At 41.4% G+C, this 27,472-nt stretch overlaps 1 protein-coding gene across 6 annotated transcripts in view; it reads right to left on the minus strand.

The window, feature by feature from the left end:
- The window catches only part of CACNA2D3 (calcium voltage-gated channel auxiliary subunit alpha2delta 3), a 900,236-nt gene that overhangs the window by 263,923 nt on the left and 608,841 nt on the right, over positions 1-27,472 (minus strand). For all 6 annotated transcript variants that reach the window (XM_059879667.1, XM_059879666.1, XM_059879665.1 and 3 more), the window contains one exon: positions 14,971-15,104. In XM_059879667.1, coding sequence (XP_059735650.1) covers positions 14,971-15,104 — 134 coding nt within the window. The remainder of the gene's footprint in view (positions 1-14,970; positions 15,105-27,472) is intronic.

Genomic DNA, 27,472 nt, shown 5'->3' on the forward strand with positions numbered 1-27,472 from the left:
AAGACTCTATGTATGGAACAGTAAATAATCCTATTTGGAATTTCCAGATAATAATGATGACCATTTATGGAATTCCTGCTATGTATCTGACATGGTACTAAGCAGTCTTACAATTTTAATCTTCACTCTATGAGATCAGCACTATTATTATTCCTATTTCACAGAGAAGAAACCCTGATTGTATATAATATATCACTGCTATGTGGTGTGCAATTTATTTAAATTTTATTTATTTATTTTTGGCTGTGTTGGGTCTTCATTGCTGCATGGGCTTTCCTTTAGTTGCAGTGAGCAGGGGCTACTCTTGAGTTGCGGTGCTCAGGCTTCTCATTCCGGTGGATTCTCTCGTATGCAGAGCACTGGTTCCAGGACACCTGGGCTTCAGTAGCTGCAGCATGCGCTTGGTAACTGCAGCTCCTGAGCTCTAGAGCACTGGCTCAGTAGTTGTGGTACATGGGCTTAGCTGGTCTACTGCATGTGAAGTCTTCCCTGACTAGGAATCAAACTTTTTTCTCCTGCATTGACAGGTGTTTTTTTTTTGTTGTTTTTTGTTTTTTTAATTATCACTGAGCCACCAGGGAAGCCCTGTGGTATATAACTTACTATAGAATACTTCAGCATAGATGGTGTGATATAAATGTGTATCTCACTGCAATCTATATCTCAGAGATAGTCAACTGCCCTAATCAGGACTATACAGTCCAGCTAGTATATAAGTAAAAAGCAATGTATCTTAGTTATTGATTTCTAATACCAGAGGTTTCGTCAATTACCATAACAGGCATTAGAAATTATTTTATTGCTAAATTAGAGGTATCCATTCTTTGTGGATTGGTTTCATAGACTGCCAAGGCTCAGCCTTTCTCTGCTTGAACCCACATAAAGGCTTTGAGAGCTCGACAGGCTCTATCTTTAGGAATAGTGCCCCATGCCTGATTATTAAACAGTCTTGCCTCCAGTTGCTGACTCCAGCTTTTCAGTCACCTGACTCCAAACAGAAGATTAAACTGACTTATGCAAATAATGTATTTGTTCTGATGCAAGATGTCTTCAGAACATCTAAAAGGACACAGAGCTGGGACTTGAACTTTCAGAAGTTAGCTGGCTTTTGTGCATGCTTCCAATAAATGTTTCCATGGGCGGAAGAATTTGTCTGAGATCTGTTCTCACCATAACCTAGAAGATTGTGAGAGGACAAATATCCCTTGCCCTTAAATACTGAAGGTGGCTTCCCAAGTGGTATGGTAAAGAACCCGCCTGCCGATGCAGGAGACACAAGAGACGCAGGTTAAATCCCTGGGTTAGGAAGATTCCTTGGAGTAGGAAATGACAACCTGCTCCAGTATTCTTGCCTGGAAGAACTCCATGGACAGAGGAGCCCGACAGGCTACAGTCTATGGGGTTGTAAAGAGTCAGACATGACTGAGCATACCAATCACTATGAAAAATAATCTAATAAATTTTAAATTACCTAATAGACTGGGATTGTTCACTGAAGGGACTTAAGCCATATTTCCTAAAAATGAAAGCTGTGACACAGTAGTGCCCAGTATAGGGACTGGCCCTCAACTTAATAGGTGTTTAGTCAGTGAACTAGGTAACCAAACATCTGGTTCCATAAGTGTCCCTAGAATATATGGCCAGAGTAGATGCTCTTATTTGCTAACAACTACAGAGAAGGAGCAATATAACTGATAAGAGGGTGTAGGGGAGCAAAACTTGCCGTGCTAAAATGTCTCATTGGCATGAGGATTATTTTGAGCTGAAAATAATAATAATAATAATATTCATGTTAAGTCGCTTCAGTCATGTCCGACTCTGTGTGAGCCCATAGACGGCAGCCCACCAGGCTCCGTTGTCCACAGGATTCTCCAGGCAAGAACTGGAGTGGGGTGCCATTTCCTCTCTAATAATCAAGCCCCAAATGACTCAGAAAGAAACTTTGACTTTCCCCCTAACTGCCAGAAAGAATTTAGATAGACAGCCTGTTTCCAGAAGAGAGCTTCATGAGAGATACAAAGAATATGGACTAGGTGTGGTGAGGAAAACTCTTCAGAGGACCGAGCTACTCTATGTCCCTTGTCTCTATGTGGCGCAGCTAACATTTATTTACCAAACGTTTCCTTTTCCATCTCCATGCTCCTTGTTTTCCTCCCCTCTGAAATCGCAAACTACTGCTCACCATCTTTTTTGTCTTTAGCTGAAGATGATATTTAAGGCGAGAATTTCAGCCATTGTGGCAAGATACTCAGTTTTCCTAGGATCTCTCCTATGCATCCCTATTTTTAAACTTTTGTTTGATTTTCTTCTATTAATCTGTCTCATGTCTGTTTAATTCTTACACCCGCCAAAAGAACCTAAAGAAGAGAAACTTCTTCCTCCCAGCAAGGGCCATAAAGTCCACACATTCTGAGTGCTCCTAATTCAGCCCTAGGTTGGCTTATCATCGCAAGAAAAATGGGAAATTGACACACTTCGTTTAGATTCCATGAAGTCTGGGGAAATCAACAGACCTTCAAAAATGTATGGTTCTGCCAATATAGCAAAGGGCCGCTGTGAACCTATGTATTATGGCCAAAGATACAGCCCTCAACACATTTTTGCATTTCTAGCCACCAATTTTCTTTTCCAAGTTTGTTCTTGTTTGCATTTAGTTGTACTTGGTTGAAAAATCTGTTCTTAATAATATTAATAGTTAAAATTAAGATTATTTTAACCTTTAAATAACTTCAGTTTAACAAAACCACTTTATTTTCGAAGTAAAATGACCCACATATTTTAATAACAAAATAGAGTCAGTAATCTCACTTTAAAAGGAGAGCTTTTTTAACGCAATACAGTTTTGTTACATATGTATTGTCATGCAGTGATCAATATTTCTTAACTTGAGAATTCCATGCTTTCACATAACAGAAAACTAAATAAGAAGCAGATTGTCAAGTGCTATGATGGCAAACAGCTGCCAAAAAGCTATGATTTTTTTCCCCCTCTCGTTCCCTTAGTATTCTGTTGCAAAAGTTAAATTGAAATACTAATTCATTAAGCATTTCTCAATGTCTTCAGAAAACATACTACCATTCTATCATATCAGACTTTCTGGGAATTTTCCTTTCCAGTCTGGCCCAGAGTAATTAACTTGGCCTGAATCAGGACAGTAATTTAAAGCAGACAGCATTTATATTTTGAAGGAGAATTGACTGTTAATGCTAAAGGAGTTCCACGGACCTGAATATTTTTGCCGGCCTCTCCCAATATCAAGTTTCTTTGGAGTCCACCTAAATTATGATGATGCCTGACCAAAAAAATCACATTCCATTCTTCATCCATAAACCATATCTTTAGCAAGAAAACCACCGTTAGGAACTTTTCCATCAGACCTAAGTAATATAGTATAAACAATATGCCTCAAGCAATCAAGCCTTTCCCCAACATATTGCTTTTAACAACACACATAGAAAGGGAGCACTGCAGAAATCTGGTTTACTCCCAGAAGCTCTCCGTTGTTCCATCTAAAGTCAGTGACTGCCACTGAGTACCTTAAGCTGGCATTCAGAAAAACCAGCTGCTTTAGACCTAAACTTGATCATTCAGCTAGGTATTCAAAAGGAAAGACAAGTATGACCACTGTATTTCACGAATAATACTTGAAACTCTGTTTTGGTACCACCATCTACTTTGTAGTCAATATTCTTTATTATTTTTCCCTAGTTCTTAGTGTCTCGTTGTACTTTAGCGTAGAATGGAAGAAACAAACTCTAGCAAGTAGTAAAAAAGAGACTGGTGGTGTGACTAAAAATAAATCTCGTATTGGTTTCCCTGAGCTAAATACTGAGTGTGTGGTCCTGTGTGCCAGGCAGAGAGCTAGGCTGCAGGGATACAAGACAGACTTTGCCCCAGTTCTTACATTATCATTGGGAATGCCAACCAAAAACAATTTTTAAAGAGGGAAAAAATGTCTAGGTGCTTACTTAAAATAATTATAATTATAAATGATCACACTTTCTATGAAGAAAATAGATAGGAATCTGAGATGGAAGGTCAATAGGCATATGATGGGGACATTTTAGCTGAGACATAGAAAACGGGAATAATTTTCCCCGCGGTAAAGGAGCAGAATGGGAAGGCAGTCTTTCCAGTTCAGAAGAAGATTGTTCAAAAGCCAAGAAAAAGGAGACAGTCTTGGGGGATTCAAACAAACAAACAAAGGCAACCAGTATGGCTGATGTTTTGAGAGTGAGGGAGAGAAGTCGGTGATGGTGGGGTTCTGTTGATAATGATCTTCATGATCAAGTGTCTTCACTTGGAGGTAATGTACAGGAAACTAAACTGAAAATCAGGAAATGCAAAACTCATGTAAGACATTATTTGTAAGGACTTCCTGAATACTCACTATATACCCAACAACCAAATATAATTCTGGCAGTGCCAAAACCTTATTTTAAAATTATTTTGCATTTTAACAGTGGGTAATGTGTAAGGACACCTCTACTCACTAAATTCTTCCATTGGAACATCACGGGAGGTCAACTGATGAATAAGCAGGGCACCTGAATCCTGTCCTTCTCAAAGGAAGGATCCTTCCCATGGAAACATGTGCTCCTTAACAGTGGGAGAGAAACAGACTGTGGGGTGAGAGTACTCAGCTTTGCTTCATCTCAGGCCACCTCTAATTTGATCACTCAGAAGAGAAATCAATTAAAAGAGTGATTAATAGTTGTTTCCACCCACCAGCAAACATGTTGATGTTCCAGATTTTTTTATTAGACATAATGGAAATTGATCTGAAAACATGTTCCTTTTGCCTGAATAAACTATTGTCTTTGCTTCACCCCCCCCCCCCTCTTTCTTTGTTCAAAAGAAGAGAGAATTTCCCCTGAGGAACTAGCACAGAGCCTCATGCTTGGTCTGGACATGTAATAGGAGGGCATATCATCAGCAGGTTAAGACCGAAGGAGCTCCCAGGTGCCACATTGCTCACAAGCAGGTGTGATAGGCCAGGAAGGAATAATTTTTAATGGTAAGAGGAAACAAAATAGTGGTTTTCTGACACTATTTAACAGAAGCAGTTTAAGAGCCAAAGTCAGTTGAAATATTCTTATCTACAGTATCTCTGAGGCATGGCCTCATAGAAAATACATTTATATTTGGCACAGCAAACCTGATGTTTTAAGAGTAAAAGAATTAAATATTTTACATGGGGGAAAATCCTGTGTATAGCAAGAGAAGAGAAACTGGCAGTTAATATCAAGCCACAGGCTGACTCTCTGGGATTATTTTAATTGTTCTTCATGCTGGTAATAAGAGGAATGTGTTCATTTTAGCTTAAAGCATGAGAATCAGCTCTGAGAATCTAAGCTGCCCAAATATCTGGGCTGTGAAGGGGAAAAAAGCAGTGCAAATTTGGTTGTGGTGGCCAAAATACCCTCCTCAGCTCTCCCAAAGCACAAAGGAGAGAGGTTCCTACCACCCACATAGCAGGATGGTGGATGGAGAGAGGGCAGGGTCAAAGATGTGGGAGGCAAGAGAGGACTGGGGATATCTGTCTGGGCAACATGGGCTAAAATGAAGCCATGAGTCTAGGAATAAAAGAGGAAAGGAGACATGCTCCCAAGAGTTAGTATTAGAGCCCAGTTGGAGATGCAACTTATAGAAGACTTAGATAGAAAGACAGAAACTTAGAAATGCCAACTTTTTGACACTCCAGTAAGAAAGAGATTTCTTTTAGAATCTGCTATTCACAGCCTTGTCTGACTTGTTTCTATCACGTGACCTTTTCTCATCCCTGGTTGACTGGATGGCAGACATCTGACCTCAGTGGAACCATGGGCTAGAGTAAGTTACACCCTTTGCTCTAAAATGAACTTGGATACACAAACACAGAGCTCCTCTCTGTTGGGTTTGACCTAGGGCACCGTGTAAAGTACTACAGCTTGGAGAAGACTATGTTTCACCCATGAATGATGGTTTCCCGAAAATATGAAAATAGTATTTGGTTTTATAATAGAACCGTATTTACAACCTTCTAATCTTTCCTAACTGGACCCATCCCAGTACCCTGTTGTAAAGGCACAGTACATTTTCTACCAAAGTACTCTGTGTCTATATGCCTGACTTATCAAGGATCCATGGAAACCTTTGATTAACGTAGATAAAGGGCTTCAGTGCCTAGAAGCATGTAACCATGATGAATACCATACCACCATACCTACCAATGGGGTCGCAGAGTCGGACATGACTGAAGCGACTTAGCAGCAGCAGCAGCAGCAGCATACCAATGGGAAATGTGATCTGGTCACAGATTAGTTTTAGACTCTACAAACAAGCCACATGCAGGACTCTATTATTTCTCAGTCCTTCCAGTATCAATTCCCTTTGGGACTGTTTTCTCCCCCACTCTGTGATATTCAGACCATCAGTGAGTAGCTCCATCTCTCCTCTCAGTATGGGGTTGTGAGTCAAACAATCTCTTACAGGCTTGACACAGAAGCTGGAAGGAAAGGGACTATAAAGATGATGAAAGTTAGTGGATGGTACAGACCATCTTTGTTACCCAGTAAAGAGAGCCTGCTGGGAATAAACGAATCAGAGTCAAGGAACAAGTCAAAATAAACAGAATTGATCCCTAAATCTAGTCATGCCTCAAGAGAGAACTACATAGATATCTTGACTCTAGATCAACAAATCCCTTTATGACCTTTACTGCTTTGAGTTGGTACTGTCACTTGTAAACAAAGACTGCTGAATAATCTATCATGCTAAATTGTTATTCAGACTTAGTGATTTTGTTTAAGGGTTTATTTCCAGAAGCTATCCTTTCATTACAGATAGTTGAAAATTATTATACCATAATAGCAGAAACAACAGCAAATCTAAAAATCTAAAAAAAAAAAAAAAGAAAACTTGAAATCTACACAATTTTGTTTTCATTTTCAGCCCCAAACTTTTCTGCTTGTTGACAGTCATCCATACAGGGTGTTAGAACATCTTTCCTAAATAAAGAAAATAATTTTATACCTTTGGTTCATAGTTTTGTAACACCAATTCAAAGTAGAAAAAAAAAAGTTGACCTAACAACATTCTATTTAATATAAAAATTTAGAAATATATGGAAGAGAATATTTGGATGAATATAAATAGCACCAGAAATCAAGAATGCACTCATTTTTAACATCACCATCCCTAGCAAAAAAAAAAAAATTATAATAGTAATCTGTTTCAATGGAAATAAAGTACTGTAATATTTATAGTCGATGCCAGAATTATAATGACTGTAGGGCCAGAAGTGAAGTGTCACAGCATGCTCTGCATGTTTTTAACACGGTTTCTAAAGGCTCTGGAGGCTATTAAATTTAATGAACCCATCTGCTATGAAATAGAGGTCCCAACGTAATCAGTTTCCTCCATGCCATGTAACGCAGATGGCATTCTCTGTTCCACAGCCCAGCAGGACGGTTTATGTTTCTCTTGACGTGTGTCTTTTTGCTTTGACGATTTGAACTTCTTTGATATGCAGTGGTGTCTTGGGAAAAACACCGTATATTCAGCTTCTAAGCCCCAATAACTTCCTTATGATGGCTTCGACCCTCCGAGTAATTGCTTCTAGGCAGTAAGATATTGTCGCCTAAAGCAATCACCCAAACGACTCCTAAATGGCCTAGGTGCCATTCTGAGATGGGAAACCAAACTAAATGTGCAATTTATCAAATGCAAAGCATTTTCTCCAAGTTGGACTTAGTAGGGGGTGAGGAGGAGGGATACATGTCCAATTTGCAAACGTAACTAAATTGGTTTGAAAGTTCCTACAAATTTCATACAGAATTGTATTACCAGCAGAGGGGAGGGACAGGGGGACTTGGTAATGAATTCTCATTATTTTAAATGGTCACTTTCCCACTGTTTTCTGAAAGATTTCTTTGCTTCCCTTCTGAGTGTCACTGTGGTCTGTGCAAACTCCCCTGGAGGGGTTCATCAGGAATGCTGATGCTTCCTCAGTCTGATGCACAGCAAGTTGGGCAGCATCCCCAAGGTGATTAGGACCCAACTGGAAAATACAAGTCATCTGCTTACAAATGGAACAAATCCCACTGTTAATGCTTTTTTGCTCTGCACCTAAGAGATAATGACTATGCCGCACAACTTGTATTCCAATGAGAAGCCCATGAATTTCAGAATTCTAGTGTTTGCTGTTTTGTCAATTAATACATGAGATCTTATTAGATTAAACATAATTAATGTTGCTAACATTAATTCATTTATTTGGGCTTTACCACGAGAGCAAATTGAACAGAACAGCCAGGCAGGAAACAGAATATTTAATCAGACCAGTGCTAACAGTCAGGGAGAATGGATCCTGAAAGGAAAATTTTGTCCATCTTGATTTTAGATCAGGCTGGATTAATTGCAACCCTGGATTCTCATGCATAAAAATCCAAACTCAGCTTCTCTTCACAAACTTTTATCTTGATCTTGTCCAGACCCAGAACTGTATAAATTCATGTATAATTAATAAGGAGGGAAAGCACTATCCTCACAGGTCATTTCAAGCTATTCACTTAAGTATTAAATCAATTATATTATTATATTTGTTGCTGCAGGGTTTTCAACCATAACCGATGAGTCAAGCAAAGAAGGAATTATTTTTGCCTTCACCATAAGATGACCAAACAGAAAGAAGATTTTTAAGACCATATTAATTAAGCAAACTTGTGGGATCGAGTGTTCAAATTTACTTGATAATCAACGAGTACCTACTTTCTTAGTATTTGGTAAAATGATAAATAAATCAGTAGGTTCACAAGTCCTAATGGAATCAAAACCACCTTCAGACTACAATGTCACAAGGAGAACCAGGCTCTTGGAGACACTGCTGTTTAGCAGAAATGTTATGATAAAGAACAGATGTAATTTTACCATAATTATATAAATTAATTCAACCTTATTGAAATTCTTATATTATGAATATAAAAAGAAAATTGTTATTCTGTGACTATGTAAATAAATGTCTTGGAAAGACTCTAAAGAAAGTTGCTAAGGTAGATAATAAATATGTTCAAATATCAAAAATAATTCCAAAGCACTTTATTAAAATGGGGTCACCAGGCCCAGCACCAAGTGCTCCTGAGTTTGGTCTCTTTTATTACCACAAGCTGGGACATTAGGGTAATCCTGGATTGAGACTGTCTTGGATGGCTCAGATGGTAATAAACTTGGAATTACTGATTCCCATACCCTCTTCATCTTCTGGTTGGTTCCAAAGTTGGTGGCCTCATCTTAGAATTGACATTCTGCAGGTGAGTTTAGCATATGATTCCAATGTTGACTCCATGCAAATAACAAAGGGAATCTCCCCTTGCCCTGGTTGTTATAGGCCCAGAGGACTAGTCTGAAGAGGTATTGCTTCCTTGGCCAGAGAGGCACCTGTTGGAGCAGTAGCTGCTTTCTCCTCAACCAAACAGGCCAAGAGGAAGATGGCATTCTCAATGTCCTTCCTAGCTCAACAGGTTTCTCAAAACCACCAAGATGATAAAGAACCTTCAGAATATTCTACTAGGGGATTAATTTATCAGGGTTATTTGCAAAGAGGAAACACAGAGGCAGTGCTGAGCTATCACTTCAGGGATAAGCGTATTCTGGGGGTTTAGTTTTATGTCCATCAAAATGTTCTTGAAGAGACAGAAAAAATGAGCTCGGTCATCTTGACCTAGCATTTTAATTAATAATGAGCCACTTAAAGCATTATTTTATTTTAAAGTAAGTAAAGATGATCATGGCACAGAATGCAAGTTTCATGTAAATGTTTAACATGAAGCACAAGACTTCAAAGACAATGTCTCTGCACTGTTTGCCCAGAGCTGCTTCCAGACCTTTTTCTCTGCCTCTTCTGCCAGTTCTTTAGTGGAAAAGCAGCAGTAGCAGGGGTTTTCCCTCTCTCGTAACTGCTCCCAATATATAAACATATCAGTTCAGTTCAGTTCAGTCGCTCAGTCGTGTCCGACTCTTTGCGACCCCATGAATCACAGCACGCCAGGCCTCCCTGTCCATCACCAACTCCCGGAGTTCACTCAAACTCATGTCCATCGCGTCGGGGATGCCATCCAGCCATCTCACCCTCTGTCGTCCCCTTCTCCTCCTGCCCCCAATCCCTCCCAGCATCAGAGTCTTTTCCAATGAGTCAACTCTTTGCATGAGGTGGCCAAAGTACTGGAGTTTCAGCTTTTGCATCATTCCTTCCAAAGAACACCCAGGGCTGATCTCCTTTAGAATGGACTGGTTGGATCTCCTTGCAGTCCAAGGGACTCTCAAGAGTCTTCTCCAACACCACAGTTCAAAAGCATCAATTCTTTGGCGCTCAGCTTTCTTCACAGTCCAACTCTCACATCCATACATGACCACTGGAAAAACCATAGCCTTGACTAGATGGACCTTTGTTGGCAAAGTAATGTCTCTGCTTTTGAATACACTCTCTAGGTTGGTTGTAACTTTCCTTCCAAGGAGTAAATGTCTTTTAATTTCATGGCTGCAATCACCATCTGCAGTGATTTTGAAGCCCCCCAAAATAAAGTCTGACACTGTTTCCACTGTTTCTCCATCTATTTCCCATGAAGTGATGGGACCAGATGCCATGATCTTCGTTTTCTGAATGTTGAGCTTTAAGCCAACTTTTTCCCTCTCCTCTTTCACTTTCATCAAGAGGCTTTTGAGTTCCTCTTCACTTTCTACCATAAGGGTAGTGTCATCTGCATATCTGAGGTTATTGATATTTCTCCCGGCAATCTTGATTCCAGCTTGTGCTTCTTCCAGCCCAGCGTTTCTCATGATGTACTCTGCATAGAAGTTAAATAAGCAGGGTGACAATATACAGCCTTGACATACTCCTTTTCCTATTTGGAACCAGTCTGCTGTTCCATGTCCAGTTCTAACTGTTGCTTCCTGACCTGCATACAGGTTTCTCAAGAGGCAGATCAGGTGGTCTGGTATTCCCATCTCTTGAAGAATTTTCCACAGTTTATTGTGATCCACACAGTCAAAGGCTTTGGCATAGTCAATAAAGCAGAAATAGATGTTTTTCTGGAATTCTCTGGCTTTTTCCATGATCCAGCAGATGTTGGCAGTTTGATTTCTGGTTCCTCTTCCTTTTCTAAAACCAGCTTGAACATCATGGTTCACGTATTGCTGAAGCCTGGCTTGGAGAATTTTGAGCGTTACTTTACTAGCATGTGAGATGAGTGCAATTGTGCGGTAGTTTGAGCATTCTTTGGCATTGCCTTTCTTTGGGATTGGAATGAAAACTGACCTTTTCCAGTCCTGTGGCCACGGCCGAGTTTTCCACATTTGCTGGCATATTGAGTGCAGCACTTTCACAGCATCATCTTTCAGGATTTGGAATAGCTCAACTGGAATTCCATCACCTCCACTAGCTTTGTTCATAGTGATACTTCCTAAGGCCCACTTGACTTCCCATTCCAGGATGTCTGGCTCTAGGTGAGTGATCACACCACCGTGATTATCTTGGTCGTGAAGATCTTTTTTGTACAGTTCTTCTATGTATTCTTTCCACCTCTTCTTAATATCTTCTGCTTCTGTTAGGTCCATACCATTTCTGTCCTTTATCTACCCCAACTTTGCATGAAATGTTCCCTTGGTATCTCTAATTTTCTTGAAGAGATCTCTAGTCTTTCCCATTCTGTTGTTTTCCTCTATTTCTTTGCATTGATCTATATATGTGTGTAACTATGTATGTAGGTATGTGATTAGTAAATCTAGAGGAATTTATTTAAATAATTAACATTATCTAAAGCTAGGTGTTACATTAAGACAAAGCTCTATCCTCTTCCTCCCCAGGATCTTCAGGTTATGTAACCCCAGCCTGGATACTCTATATGTGTGATGCGTCCTTCACCAAAGGCACGATGTCCATCAGCCTCTCATTGGTGACACTAATTTGATGACCCAACTCAAGATTTTGCTGGATTCTCTCTCACTGTTTTCCTCCCCTCCCAACAAGTCAAAAATCTCTAGGGAAGCACTTTGAAACCATGAAAATATCCCACCCATCATCAAACTTTCCCCTAGGCTTAGCATCCTTGGATGACTACTGCCCTAATCATTCTTTACTAAAATGGCTGTCCACTGGTGATTTTCAGTCTAATGACTCCCTCCCTCCACACCCACCAGGCAGCATTCCATTGCCCACTGGACACTCCACTCCTTCACACACACTTCCATCATCTATGTAATTCATCTGTCTGAAATGTGTTTATTTATCTAGAACACATGGATTTCTGTTTTATTCAGGTTATAGTCCATTATTCTACTTTTTTTTTTAATTTTGAGGTTTAAATTGTCCCGGAGCTGACTACTGAGAGCCCATTCACGCTGATTCCTGGGCCTTTTGACATGACTTTAGTGTCTGGTAGGCTTTTTTTCTGTTTTATTTTTAACAGTAAGACTCCATTACATCCATGTACCAGAGTTTATGCAATTGATCTCTTATGGTTGGGGATTTAAGTAACTTTCAATATTCTGAAAGTGAAAATCAGTCAGTCGTGTCCAACTCTTTACGACCCCATGGACTATATAAAGCCCACAGGCTCTTCTGTCCATGGAATTCCCTAGGCAAGAATACTAGAGTGGGCAGCCAATCCCTTCTCCAGGTTCAATATTTTGAAATTACAAGCAATTCTGCAGTGAACAAACTTGTGCATATGTATTTTTGGATTGTTGGAGGTTTACTTTCAGGGTTAATTCCTAGAAGTAGGATTCCTGGGTCAAAGGGTGAATGTACATCTTCCTTCCTAGAAACGCCCCATTCTATCATCCCACAAGCAACATATGAGTGTCTCTTTCCCACAGCTGCACCAACAAAGTTAAGCTTTTCATTTTTGGTACTCTGATAGGTGAAAGACATGGTATCTCACCATGCTTTTATTTGCCTTTTTCTTACTATGTATAAAGTTGCACATACTTCATATTTTAAAAAACTATTTTTATTATTTTTGTGGGAATTGTCTGCTCATGTCTTTTGTTCATTTTTTTTTCTATAGGAATTTGGGGTTTTCCCTTTAATTTTTGAAAGTTCTTTACATATTAGAATTATTCTTTATATGTGCTATACATTGCATATATTTTCTCCTATTTTACCATTTGCTTTTTGACTTTGCTTCCAGTGATTTTTTTACTTAACAAAAGTTGGGTTTTGTTTATATTAGTAGTCAAACCTATTTTTCTTTATGTTGCATCTGGATCTTGGAGTCATTGTTAAAAGCCTTTCTCTGGACTCATATTATAGAATAACTCACTAAATTTTTGTTCTACTGCTTATATTGTTTCATTTTTGACAGTTTAGGCCTCTGATCCCCTTGGACTTCTTTCCTGGGCATGATGTGAAGAAAATAACTAATTTTATCTTTTTCTCAATAGCCATCTAGTTTCCCCAAAAGCAGTTATTAAGCCCATCCTAGCCCCACTGGTTAGATATGGTGCCTTTATGACATAAAAAATTTCCATATGTAGGTAGGTCTTTTTTTTGGAACTTTGACTGACCTTTCTATGTATCCAAGTGATGGTCCCATAGAGACTCTGTTCTATATTTTTTAGATGGATGAAACAAGATGACAGACCCAACTGGCTGTTCAGAGTTTGTACAAAGAACCACTGAGTGTCTGGATCACTCTGATCCTGGCTGGCCACCCTCCTCCTCTCCTCTTCCCCGGCCTTACTCAACCACATGTACAAGGAAGAGATGAAACCATCACCATTGTTATTCTGTTATTACTGCTAGTATGATGCTGACGCAAATGGGGTGGCTTAGTTATTTCACTCTATGATTCTAAACCAAACTAGGGTCAGACTCCGGACATGATAAAATCCCACAGTCTCCCTGGTCTCTCCTACACAAGAACTATTAAATTTTTCAGCTTAAGACCCATCTCTGCTCAGGGTGATTTCTCCTTGGAGAGGGCTACCCTTTCCTGACCAGTTCATATTTCCAAGGTCCCTTTGTATGCTTTAAAGCTTTGCGGGGGGTGGGTACAGACTGCTGTGCTGTCCCCAAGGATGGGTTCTCACATGCTGCTCCTGCCCTGCATTTGCCTGCAGCTGTCAGAAAAGCAGCAGGAATGAGAGAATTCATGGAGAGAAAAACCCAGCCCACAGCAGCCGTTGAGATCACTCTTGAGGATGGCTGTGTCTGGGTTATAGTGATTGATGTGATGTTAATCCTGACACAAATGATGGGAGAGGGGCCCTCTGAGAACATTTACAATCAATAAATGAAAAAATGCTACTCCATCAGACTCATTATCACTATGAAAAATCACGCAGCAATTATACAAGAAACTCAGCCATTGAGGCATTACTTGATGATTGGCAATGCTACTTCCTTTAAACTAATTCAACATTAGAACCTTTTTTGCTTGGAATTTAGCTTTAGAATGAGCCCATGGCCACAGCTGCAATAACAATTGCTACTTATACAGTCACCAAGGAAGCATCTTCTCACTTGTCCATGGAAAGAAAAGGCAACTGTGGTCTCTACAGTGGCTCCAATTCACTATCAGAACTGAGCTTTGGTTCCACGTTCCCAAGTTGAGACCCAAGATTCATTCCTAGGACTGAGCTTCTCCGATGACGGTGAGGAACTGAATCTAACATGTTTGTTATCATTGCCACAATGACAGAATTTGTACACTTGTGAGATAGGAAACAAAGTAGAGAAGACAGAAGCCAAAAGTGAGTTTTCTGTGCTGACCAGACACCTTCCAGAAGAGCCTCCTGCATTCTCAGATATTAAGATTTGTTACCAACCTCACTTACCAAGAGACCAATGCACACTGTACAAAAAGAAAGATGTCATTAAACCTGTTATTAAGGAGAAACAATACAACCGCCAACTTTCAGAATAAACCCAAGGAAACTCTCCTATGCCAGGAGGCACCCTCCGGCTGTCCCCTGCGGCCCCCAGGTACTCACAGTGCTGTCAATGTACGCTTCAGTCCACACCACATCGTGCTCCTGGTCGATGACTTTGGGCCGGCTGAGTACATGGAGGTATTCCATGACATTTTCCTGCACGTCAGCCAAGGTGGAGATCTGGGTGAAAAATCCTGCCAATGGAGAAGCACCTTCAGTAAAGACAGGCAGATCTACAACTGAGGAGCAGGCCCACACTGTGTCTCCACAGCAGTATCATGTCTCCTCTCTACCATCGCCCACTTCAAGCACTGTGTTCATGTTAGAGAACAGTCAAGCAAAAAGAATAAAATAAAGAGCAACCACAGACTCATCTCCCAGAGTGAAAGTCACTCTTTGCCCGACTCTTGGCGATCCCATGGACTATACAGTCCATGGAATTCTCCAGGCCAGAATACTGGAGTGGGCAGCCTAACCCTTCTCCAGGGGAGCTTCCCAACCCAGGAATCGAACTGCGGTCTCCTGCACTGCAGGCAGATTCTTTACCAGCCCAGCTACCAGGGAAGCCTCTATCCCTCAGAAGAATCCCCCATTAATCCACGGAAGAATTTCTTTCTGATCTTTTCTTTTTGTTGTTGTTTAGTCAAACCACGCTCAACAGTCGCTCAGGCTGTTAGTCGCTCAGTCTATACATACATGTATACACCTTCTCTGGTAGAAACCGGAGTGAGTCCTCTTTACATAAAATTTTGTAAACCCCTTCCTAATTTCATTTTAGTGTATTTATTTCCAAATAAATTACTTACAAATTCAGGAAAAACTACAAAGCACAACACTTAAAGGCTGTTATAGTTACATGTTGTTATAAATAGTTATAAATAATAATTATAAATAATTTTTTCTTTTTTGAAAATTTTTATTGGAGTATAGTTGGTTTAAAATGTTGTGTTAGTTTCAGGTGTACAACAAAGTGAGTCAGTTATACATACACATATTTCCACTCTTTTTTAGATTCTTTTTCCATACAGATCATAACAGAGTACAGAGTAGAATTCCCTGTGCTATATAGTAGGTCTTTATTGGTTATCTATTTCATATATAGAAGTATACATATGTCAATCCCAATCTCCCAATTTATCCCTCTCCCCTATATTAATTTTCTAAGGTGCACAAAATTTGCTAAACACTTGATAAGCTTAGCCTCACTTACTCTTGACCACATGATGAAGTGTATCCACTTTAAAGATAAGAGGACTGAGGCAGACCAAGCATAGTTTTTCACCCATATTCTCACAGGTGTCAAGTGGCAAATACTGAAGGTGAATCAAGCTTAAGTCTCTTAATCTATGCCTTCTGCTTCTACAGAATTGTTCCCTTTGTGAGTTTGAGGTTGAAACTCCAGCTCAACTCTCATGTGGTACAAGACCTACCTTTTGAATAAGCTGGGTGGACATGATTTCTCAGTAACATAAAAAGTTCTAAACATGCTCTCATCCTGAGGGTGAAGAGGCCATTCTACTCAGCCACTGCTATGTCCCTGTTCAGCTAGGGATCCTGCTGGCTTTGCTAAGGGTTAGGAAATGTTAGAAGAAAAGGGCTGAACAGAGCACAGGTCTGGATCCCAGGATGGGGCCCTTCGTTCAAACGTCTTATGCAAGGCTGTCTTGGTGCCTAGCACTGGTGGAGCAGAGGTCACCTAGACGAGCCTGACCCCTGCTTCCTGGGGCCTGTGAGGTCTGTGGAAGCTGACAACTACAAAGTAGCAAAATCAACATTATAGAAAAGCACACAGAAGAGACAGAGTCAATCACTTGGCTATCCTAAGGAAGGCTTAGTGCAGCTGAACCCTGAAGGATGAGGACCAGTTAGCTAGAGAAAGGGGGGTTAAAGACTGTGTCCGGCAAAGCAAGGAATGTAAGTAAAGGCTCAAAGTCAGAGTTAGATCCATTCCAGGAAGTGAAAATAGTTCAGAAGGGCTGGAGTAAAAAGCTGGGGGAGAGTGATGAGAGGTAAGGTGGTATAAGATCAGAAGAATGGGCAGAGGGATGGTCACATAAGATCTTGGGAAGAAGTTGAGATTTTATCCGACAGGCAAGTGGTCACAGAGGCCTTTTAAGCTGGGGGACACTGGATGGACACAGAGTCATGCTTCCTCCCCATGCCTCTAAATAAAGACCCTTGTAATTAAGTTTATGCCAGCTTCTACTTGCCAACAAACAAGAGAGAATATGTGTGCCTCTGAAGCCAGATCTGTCACAGCACTGCCTATACTGTTTACAGAACCTCTTAGTGTTTAATACAGGGCTCAGGGTAAGGAAATGCCAGCCCTTTTGTTATCCAGAAAGGACCAGGACCCTCCCAGGGCATTTCCAAACAAAAACCAGCTGGTTTAAATTTGGTGTACCAACCTCAAACCAGGTTGGGACCATGTGGCTTCTGGCTTCCTGGTGACCGTTCTGAACAGTGCTAATTAACATGCATCGTCACTCCTGTCCACTCCGCCCTCCTGGCCAAGGCCAGAGACTCACCCATCCCAGTGGAAACTGAGCCCCAGTGACCGATGAGACTGTACTTTAGCTCAGGATTCTGAAGCGGGGCCCATGTGCACCGTGGCACTCCCTCAGAGTTCAGGCACTACCTACAGGGAGATCCATCCAGATCACTGTTTATGCAAGGCTTCCAGGTGGCTCCTCTTGGAGGCACAGTGGGAAAAACATGCTTTAAAGAAGATTGCTGGATGACAGCAAGCATCCACAGTTACCATCCCTCCATAAACCATGACTGTAAACAGTGTCTGAATAGGAAAGAAAACATTTCATCTCTTCTCTAGTAGATAAACCTTTGGCTCTGCATGAAGGGACTTACAGAGACAAACTCCACAGAGGACAAACCAAGAGATGTGTCGCCATGTTGAAAGGAAGAGGAGAGAACTCCATGGTTCTAGATCAAGGGGATACCCGCATGAGCAATTCACAGTATAGTACTATTCCTATTTTGGGTTCCTGTACTAAATGTGCAGTAAAGACAGCCTCTCTTGGGAGGAGTTTTTCTCGGTTGTCTGTGTTTTCATTCTGATCCTCAAAGCCAACAGTAAAAATCCCTGATTTGGGCTTTCCAAAATAGGGCCAAGAGAAGAGAGGGAATAAATAGAAAGAGGCGGATGGGAGAGACAGATTCTCAGTATAGAGGGGGAGTGAGAAGGAAAAACAGTCACACATTTGGAAGGAGATGGAGCTGAGGGATCATCCTCACTTGGCCTTGCTTATCATAATCAAAGTTCTGAAAAGTTACAAAAAGCTGGCTTCTCCCCAGAGCTACAGACTCATAGCCAACTGTATACCTGACACCTCCACAGGGATGACTAGCAGGATTCTCAGACTGAACTCATCCAAAGCCAACTCCTGATTTCCTTGGCCAAACCCATTCCTCCCCCATGGGGTCCTTTCCATTTCAGCCGATGACGCCACTGTCCAACTGGGCCAAAAACTTAAGAATTATCCTTGACAGCCATCATTTCCTCAACCCACCCCATCGCTAATCCACCAGCATGTTCTTCTGGCCCTATCTCTAAAATATGCCTCAAGTCTAATTCCCCATCTCCACTGCTCTGGCCCTATTCCAGACTCCACTCTCTCTCCCTCAGGGTACAGCAACAGGCCCTGGCTCCACAAATCCCCTTCCTTGTTATCTAGACTCCTGACAGCAGCCATAGGAGTCTCATAAAGTATAAAGCAGATCATCTCCGTGCCTAAAATTTTAAAACAGCTTCTATTTAGAGTTAGCATAAAATCCAGATTTCTTACCTGACCTCTAAGACTCTTCCTCAGCAGGCCCCCGCCTACCTGGGTGACCTCATCCCCATCTACTATCCCACACGAAGCTCATCCACTTAACCCTCCCCAGGCACTTGCACTTGCTGTACCCTCTGCCTGGCACACCATTTATCCAGTTTTCTAAGGATGGCTCCTTTGACCATTCAGGGGTCAGCTGTCTGAACTCATTTCCTCTCATATCACCTGGTCTTTACTTTCTTCTTAAGATTCATCCATATAGAATTCTGATTTATTTGTTTATTTTGTTCTCTATCACTGAAATATCGGCTCCACGAAATGTTACAAAAAGCTGGTGCCCATGTTATCCAGAGCAGTATTCCCAGAACCAGCAGACAGGTCTGTGACAGCCATCACTGAAGCGAGGACATCCACCAATGTCTTACTGAGATTCCCTTGCCTCTACACTTGGGTAAGACAACAGCTCAACGTGGGTGCACACTCACTGTATAAGGAGGAAACAGAAACAAAAGAATTCAGCTATTTGTCCTGGATCAATCTGAATCCAGATTCATTTGCTTCCGAAGTCTTTGCTCTTAGCAACTGAACACAACGCCTTTTCCTGTAAAGGGAAGGGACTTCATAGCTGCTCAGAGGCCCTCCTCTGGAAAGATACCTCTAATGGGTTGTTTGTATCTCTGTGGCTGGGACAGGTTGAGGATGGGGTAGGGAAGTATATGATTGCCCTATGAGGTTCCTGGCAAATGCACAGAAGTTAGCACCAGCAGTCTACCCAAAACAATGCCAAAGTTCTAACTTATATTTCAGTATACAGACCAGGGATGCAGATGTAGAAAAAGTAAGAAAAGCTAGAACTATACAAATAATATGAATAATGTATACTGCAAAGCTTAACGCAAATCTAATCGCCTAACCTCAACCCATTAAACTGCAAAACTTTTGTGAAAGAGTCTCTTTTGTTTTCAAATGTTTTTCATAGAAGTTTTAGTTAACAAATGTACATTTTGATGAATAACAGGAAGTCACTAAGGACTGGACTCAGGCTGTAACCAGAGATGCTTCCCTCGTTCTCCTTCTGCATTCAACTGGCCACTTTTCCTCCCCTTCCTCCACCCCTTTTTATTTCTTTTAAATCCTAGCTCTTGAATGTTTATTCTCTTCTTTAGTGCCTTTTTGGACTTCATATATCATGTAAGAAAACAGAATCAGCAATCATTTGGTAATTACCAAGGAGTAATTAATGCTGAAATTAGCCACCTATTACAAATGGTCTGCTCATTTTTCTCCATAACATCAATTTATTTACCTTATTCTCTTACAGAGCCTCCTGTGAACTCTGGGTTACAACTACTCAGTGTGATAAACCACATGCAGCCTGGTGCTTTATATTTTACTACCCTTACCTAGAGATTTCTTAAGAGTTCCACGTCTAAGAGGTGCCTCTGCATGAGATGCTACAAAAGCACATCACTGAACACTCCACTTTGCAATGACATCAGATCTGAGGGACCCCAGAGTCTGGTCCTTGGTGGGAAACCATGGCTGTCTACTTCGCCAGGTAAGGTCCTAGTTCTACCTTTGGTGTGAAGGAGTACTGCTCCCTTCGAGTCTTTTCAAAGACTCGTTTCCCCTCTGACATAAGACAGGATGAAAACAGTGACCAAGTTCCAGCCTTCTCAGGGCAGTAAGGTAGGCAGTGATGTTGTTGGTGTTACCTGGTGTGCATCCCCTTAGGGAGCAATGGTGTTCTGGGAAGATCCTCACAATAGTCTGTCCCATCTTCATCCTCCTTATCACTACACACTACTGAAAAATCACTTTTTTTCTATAGAAAAAATGCAGTTTATAACAATTTTCTACCTCCGTATCACCTTGGAATCTTACAAAGAACAGTCCAAGGGCCCTGAGAGGTGAAGGGCACATGTCTGATGAACTGGAAAGGACAAATGAAGGAAGAATGACCACTATGGCGGGGAACCAGGGTCCTCAGTGGGCCTGCGGCATATGAAGAAGAGGGCTCCTAAGTGTGAAACTACCAGTATCAGCCAGAACCTCTGATTTGGGAGCAAGCCTTTTTGTGTATGAATAATATGAATTCCAACCCAGGCTTCAGCAATACATGAACCGTGAACTTCCAGATGTTCAAGCTGGTTTTAGAAAAGGAAGAGGAACCAGAGATCAAATTGCCAACATCTGCTGGATCATGGAAAAAGCAAGAGAATTCCAGAAAAACATCTATTTCTGTTTTATTGACTATGCCAAAGCCTTTGACTGTGTGGATCACAATAAACTGTGGAAAATTCTGAAAGAGATGGGAATCCCAGACCACCTGACCTGCCTCTTGAGAAACATGTATGCAGGTCAGGAAGCAAGTTAGAACTGGACATGGAACAACAGACTGGTTCCAAATAGGAAAAGGAGTATGTCAAGGCTGTATATTGTCACCCTGCTTATTTAACTTCTATGCAGAGTACATCATGAGAAACACTGAGCTGGAAGAAGCACAAGCTGGAATCAAGATTGCCGGAGAAATATCAATAACCTCAGATATGCAGATGATACCACCCTTATGGCAGAAAGTGAAGAGGAACTCAAAAGTCTCTTGATGAAAATGAAAGAGGAGAGGGAAAAAGTTGGCTTAAAGCTCAACATTCAGAAAACTAAGATCATGGCATCTGGTCCCATCACTTCATGGGAAATAGATGGGGAAACAGTGGAAACAGTGTCAGACTTTATTTTGGGGGGCTTCAAAATCACTGCAGATGGTGATTGCAGCCATGAAATTAAAAGACGCTTACTCCTTGGAAGGAAAGTTATGACCAACCTAAAAAGCATATTGAAAAGCAGACATATTACTTTGCCAACAAAGGTCCGTATAGTCAAGGCTATAGTCTTTCCAATGGTCATGTATGGATGTGAGAGTTGGACTGTGAAGAAGGCTGAGCGCTGAAGAATTGATGCTTTTGAACTGTGGTGTAGGAGAAGACTCTTGAGAGTCCCTTGGACTGCAAGGAGATCCAACCAGTCCATCCTAAAGGAGATCAGTCCTGGGTGTTCATTGGAATGACTGATGCTGAAGCTGAAACTCCAATACTTTGGCCACCTCATGTGAAGAGTTGACTCATTGGAAAAGACCCTGATGCTGGGAGGGATTGGGGGCAGGAGAAGAAGGGGACGACAGAGGATGAGATGGCTGGATGGCATCACCGACTCAATGGACATGAGTTTGAGTGAATTCTGGGAGTTGGTGATGGACAGGGAGGCCTGGCATGCTGTGATTCATGGGGTCGCAAAGAATCGGACACAAGTGAGCAACTGAACTGAACTGAATATGAAAATTTAATCTCAAATTTCATGTTTGAAAACAATTTAAAGGATCACACTGTGGAGCTAGGAATGCTGGTTTGCGTGCAGCCCCTCTTGATCTCCTCAGACAGCCTTAATGTCTCCATTTGTAAAATGTCAGAAAATGGACCACGTGCCTACACAAGCTGAAGCAGGACTATTTCTGGAAGGCTGGGTATAAGTCCCAGCTCCAGTCTTTATTAGCTATGGACCATTAAATTCCTTTCTCAACAGCTACATTTCTTTTTCTAGAGTCTCTCAAATCATGGGAAGCATTCTTCTATGAACCACAACTTTCATTTCCCTACAGGGAAACAACCTCACACCCTGGTGAAGAGTTAGGCTCAGACATCAGACCAATTGGACCTGAATCCGGCTCTGCCACCTGCTAGCTGGCAACCTGGGGTAAGCTGGTAGTCTCTCTCAGTCTCAGTTTCCTTTCTTTTCATGCACTCTATACAGCTTTCAGTTCAGTTCAGTCACTCAGTCATGTCCGACTCTTTGTGACCCCATGAATCGCAGCATGCCAGGCCTCCCTGCCCATCACCAACTCCCGGAGTTCACTCAAACTCACTTCCATCGAGTTGGTGATTCCATCCAGCCATCTCATCCTCTGTCATCCCCCTTTCCTCCTGCCCCCAAACCCTCCCAGCATCAGAGTCTTTTCCAATGAGTTTACTCTTCACATGAGGTGGCCAAAGTACTGGCGTTTCAGCTTCAGCATCAGTCCTTCCAATGAACACCCAGGACTGAGCTCCTTTAGGATGGACTGGTTGGATCTTCTTGCAGTCCAAGGGACTCTCAAGAGTCTTCTCCAATACCACAGTTCAAAAGCATCAATTCTTTGGCGCTCAGCTTTCTTCACAGTCCGACTCTCACATCCATACAAGACCACAGCTTTAATAAGAGTCGAAAGAGATAATATACAAAAAAGTACTCCACACTTTTCCTGGCACTTACTAAGCAGTTGTCATCCTTAGTTGTTATTAATGATAGTAGCACCACCTAAATCTTCACAACTCTTACTCTTTCCACTGTAATTCTCAAGTTCTATGGATGTACACAAAAATGTCTCTGCTAATGGATAAATGAATAAAAAAGGTACTGTGAGTACATGCACACACACACAAGAATATTATTCAGAATGAGAGAGAGAGAAATCCTGCTATTTGCAACAACATCTATGGACCCTGAGTCTATCTTGCTAAATGAGACAAGTGAGACAGAGAAAGACAAATACTGTATCCTATCACTTAAATGTGGAATTTTTAAAAAGTGAAAATCATAGCAACAGAGTCAAAAGAGCGTTAAGCATGGGCTGGGAACTGGGGAGCTGGAGAGCTATTAGTCAAACAGTACAAAAAAAATGAATTACACAAAGGTATCAGAATAAATGCCAATTGCCTTCTTCTACCTTTTCTGAAATAGCAAAACAAATTTAATTGCCATTTTTCCCTACTCTAAACTATCATTCTGGTTTCATAAATTTAACACTTGGAAATGTAAGTGAGGTTAAGAGATTTCTAGTGGAAAAATGCTATGGGTCTGAACTTCCAAGGAGGGCTCGGCCACCAGTTCTCTTTCAAACAAGGAGAGAATGACCATGAGCTTATTAAAAAGGGACAGGTTAAGCAGACAACCAAGAGAGACTCATGTGGAGTTTCCATTTGACCTAATGATGACGGATAGGTTGAGAACCAAACACAGAGACCCCTCTTTATTTGCACAGCTGGAAAACACTCCATTTACCATGAGTTTTGAAGGAGAATCAGGCAGTGCTTATTTAAAATCTTGGCACACTGAACATTACGGAAGGTCATCGAGGCTTTATGGAGTATCTGGGCTAGTTGGCCCCTCTTTTCAGTTTTCTCAGTTCACTTGTTTATCCAATAGTGTGAACGCAGAATTTTAAATCACAATAAGCCATTCTACAGTGGCAATGATTGTTTTAATGTATTTAAAATGGTTTGCTGCTTTGCCTCATTAGGGCTGGTTCCCTCAAGATAGGACATACTTATGCTTAAAATGAGACAAACCAATGAGTTCCAGGCCTCTCTGGATTTTGCTATTGCATTGGAGGAGGCAGAGAACTCCTCTAAGGGCTATGAATATGCCCAGACGCTTATTTCCAGAGGTCCGCTGACTTGAGAACTGTCTCGTGGCTTCCAGACTTCCAAAAAGGAAGCTTTGCGCCATAGCCGGTCCTTGACCTGGCCCGGGGACACTGTGCTGGCCGTGACAACTCCCGCTCCTCCCTAGGGCCACTCTGGCCAGTCAGCCAACAGACTTCTCTCTGGGCTGCCCTGTATCTGCTCTGGTCCCCAAATGCTAATGTTTCATTTCACTGAAGAACTTGGCTGAGTCAGGGCAAAAATATGTGGTGGGTGGGGAAGAAGCCTCCCTGGACCTCATGTCACTTGAGATGAAAAATGTTATGCTGCCTCCATACTATAACAATCTGAGAGTATAAACAATGATTTAATTAATGACCATAGAAGAATACTTGCTCACCGACGTTACGTGGTCTAAACCTCATAACTGACGCAACACAAAGCCGATGTTTATATGGGCACAGATGACTGGAACCTGACATTTTGATGGCAACTGCTACTTTGAAAAGTGGCAAACAATGGCATTTTATTCCCAAGGACCTTTAGAAGAGAAGCAAAGTAGGGAGGTGGGACTATTGTGAAGGACTGACTCTGGCAGGGAAGGAAACAACTGGATTTGGACAGGAAGAGAAGGAGAATCACAGCAGAATCAAGCGGCTGGGCCAGATAAGCAGCTACTATTACCTCCTTGGATTTTCCAAGTGCTGCACTCAGAACTTACAAATCTATATGCTATGGCTGGGCCCTGAAATACTCTGAGCTGACTAAAATGTCTTCAAAAGGATGCTTCAAGGATTCTTATAAACAATGACTAAAACTAAATTATGGTGTAATATTAGCTGATTAAGACAAGACTTCAACTTCAGTAATTTTCATCAGCTGGACACAGACAGTGGTAAAAACAATATCCCATGACTAAATGCATACTCGCTGATGGGAAGAATTGCAGTCTGATGTGGCAGAAGTAACAGGAAAACTTTTAAAAATTAAAAAAATAATGGAAAGGAGTTTTTTTTTCAAGACCACAAAATCAAGGAAAAAATGGGGAAAGTGTAGCTCATTCAAATGCCAACAAAGTTCCAAAAATTATTCAGTGGTCTCTTTACTCAGAGGCAATCTAGGATCCATGCAACCTTCATCTCCCTGTGCCTACTTTCTTTCTATATTCCCCCCTCAAATGAAGTCAACTCTGAGACAATCAGAATTACTAATACCTTTGAGTGAGGTGGGCCGGCCAAATTAGCTAAAATAATTTAACATGTTATTCTAGAGATTCAAGGAAATGTTCAAATCTTTCAAGCAGAGTTCCACTTTTTAGTTAAGGAAGTTGAGACTTGCTTCAGGTAGAAGCAGATAATTAAAGACAATGTGAAGCAAAGAAAAGTGAGGCAGAGGTTTACTTGCTGGGCTATACACATATATTCTGAGAAGTTTCCAGATCCATTTACCCTCAATGCTGAGTCCTGCAGAGCATGTTTGTTAGTATTTTTCTTTGCAAGCTTATCTCTGCCTATGCAATTCAGGATGGGGAAGACCTTGCCCAATCTGGGTATCATAATTTTGTGGGGGGTGGGGGGCGGAGAAAGAAGGAGGACTGAAATCAGAATTTAGAGTTGCTAATCAGTTAGGATCAGAGAAGGCAATGGCACCCCACTCCAGTACTCTTGCTTGGAAAATCCCATGGACGCAGGAGCCTGTTAAGCTGCAATCCATGGGGTCGCTAAGAGTCGGACACGACTGAGCGACTTCACTTTCACTTTTCACTTTCATGCATTGGAGAAGGAAATGGCAGCCCACTCCAGTGCTCTTGCCTGGAGAATCCCAGGGACGGGGGAGCCTGGTGGGCTGCCGTCTATGGGGTAGCACAGAGTTGGAAACGACTGAAGTGACTTAGCAATCAGTTAGGATATTAAGAAGAGGTGGCAAGAATACATAGCAGAACTATGCAAAAAATATTTCATGACCCAGATAACCAAGATGGTGTGATCATTCACCTAGAGCCAGACATCCTGGAATCTAAAGTCAACTGGGCCTTAGGAAGCATCACTATGAACAAAGCTAGTGGAAGTGATAGAATTCCAGCTTTACTTTTTTAAATCCTAAAAGATGATGTTGTTAAAGTGCTGCACTCAATATGCCAGCAAATTTGGAAAACTCAGCAGTGGCCACAGGATTGGAAAAAGTCAGTTTTCATTCCAATCTGAAAGAAAGGCAATGCCAAAGAATGTTCAAACTACTGCATGATTGCACTCATCTCACATGCTAGCAAAGTAATGCTCAAAATTCTCCAAGCCAGGCTTTAACAGTACATGAACCGTGAACTTCCAGATGTTCAAGCTGGATTTAGAAAAGGCAGAGGAACCAGAGATCAAATTGCCAACATACGTTGCGTCATAGAAAAAGCAAGAGAGTTCCAGGAAAAACACTTACTTCTGCTTTATTGACTATGCCAAAGCCTTTGACTGTGTGGATCACAACAAACTGTGGAAAATTCGGAAAGAGATGGGAATACCAAACCACTTGACCTGCCTCCTGAGAAATCTGTAAGCAGGTCCAGAAGCAAGTTTGAACCAGACATGGAACAACAGACTGGTTCCAAATCAGGAAAGGGGTATGTCAAGCTGTATATTGTCACCCTGCTTATTTAACTTATATGCCAAGTACATCATGCAAAATGCCGGGCTGGATGAAGCACAAGCTGGAATCAAGATTGCCGGTAGAAATACCAATAACATCAGATATGCAGATGATACCACCCTTATGGCAGGAAACTAAGAAGAACTAAAGAGACATTTGATAAAAGTGAAATAGGAGAGTCAAAAAGTTGGCTCAAAACTCAACATTCAGAAACAAAGATCATGGCATCTGGTCCCATCACTTCATGGCAAATAGATGGGGAAACAATGGAAAAAGTTAGAGACTTTATTTTTTTTTGAGCTTCAAAATCACTCCAGATGGTGACTGCAACCATGAAATTAAAAGACGCTTACTCCTTGGAAGAGAAGTTATGACCAACCTAGACAGCTTATTAAAAACCAGAGACTTACTTTGTCAACAAAGATCCGTCTAGTCGAGGCTATGGTTTTTCCAGTGGTCATGTATGGATGTGAGAGTATCAAGAAAGCTGAGAGCTGAAGAATTGATTCTTTTGAACTGTGGTGTAGAAGACTCTTAAGAGTCCCTTGGACTGCAAGGAGATCCAACCAGTCCATCCTAAAGGAAATCAGTCCTAGGTGTTCATTGGAAGGACTGATGCTGAAGCTGAAACTGCAATACTTTGGCCACCTGATGTGAAGAACTGACTCACTGGAAAAG

Source organism: Bos taurus, chromosome 22 (genome assembly GCF_002263795.3).
Source record: "Bos taurus isolate L1 Dominette 01449 registration number 42190680 breed Hereford chromosome 22, ARS-UCD2.0, whole genome shotgun sequence".
In the NCBI taxonomy this organism is placed as follows: domain Eukaryota; kingdom Metazoa; phylum Chordata; class Mammalia; order Artiodactyla; family Bovidae; genus Bos; species Bos taurus.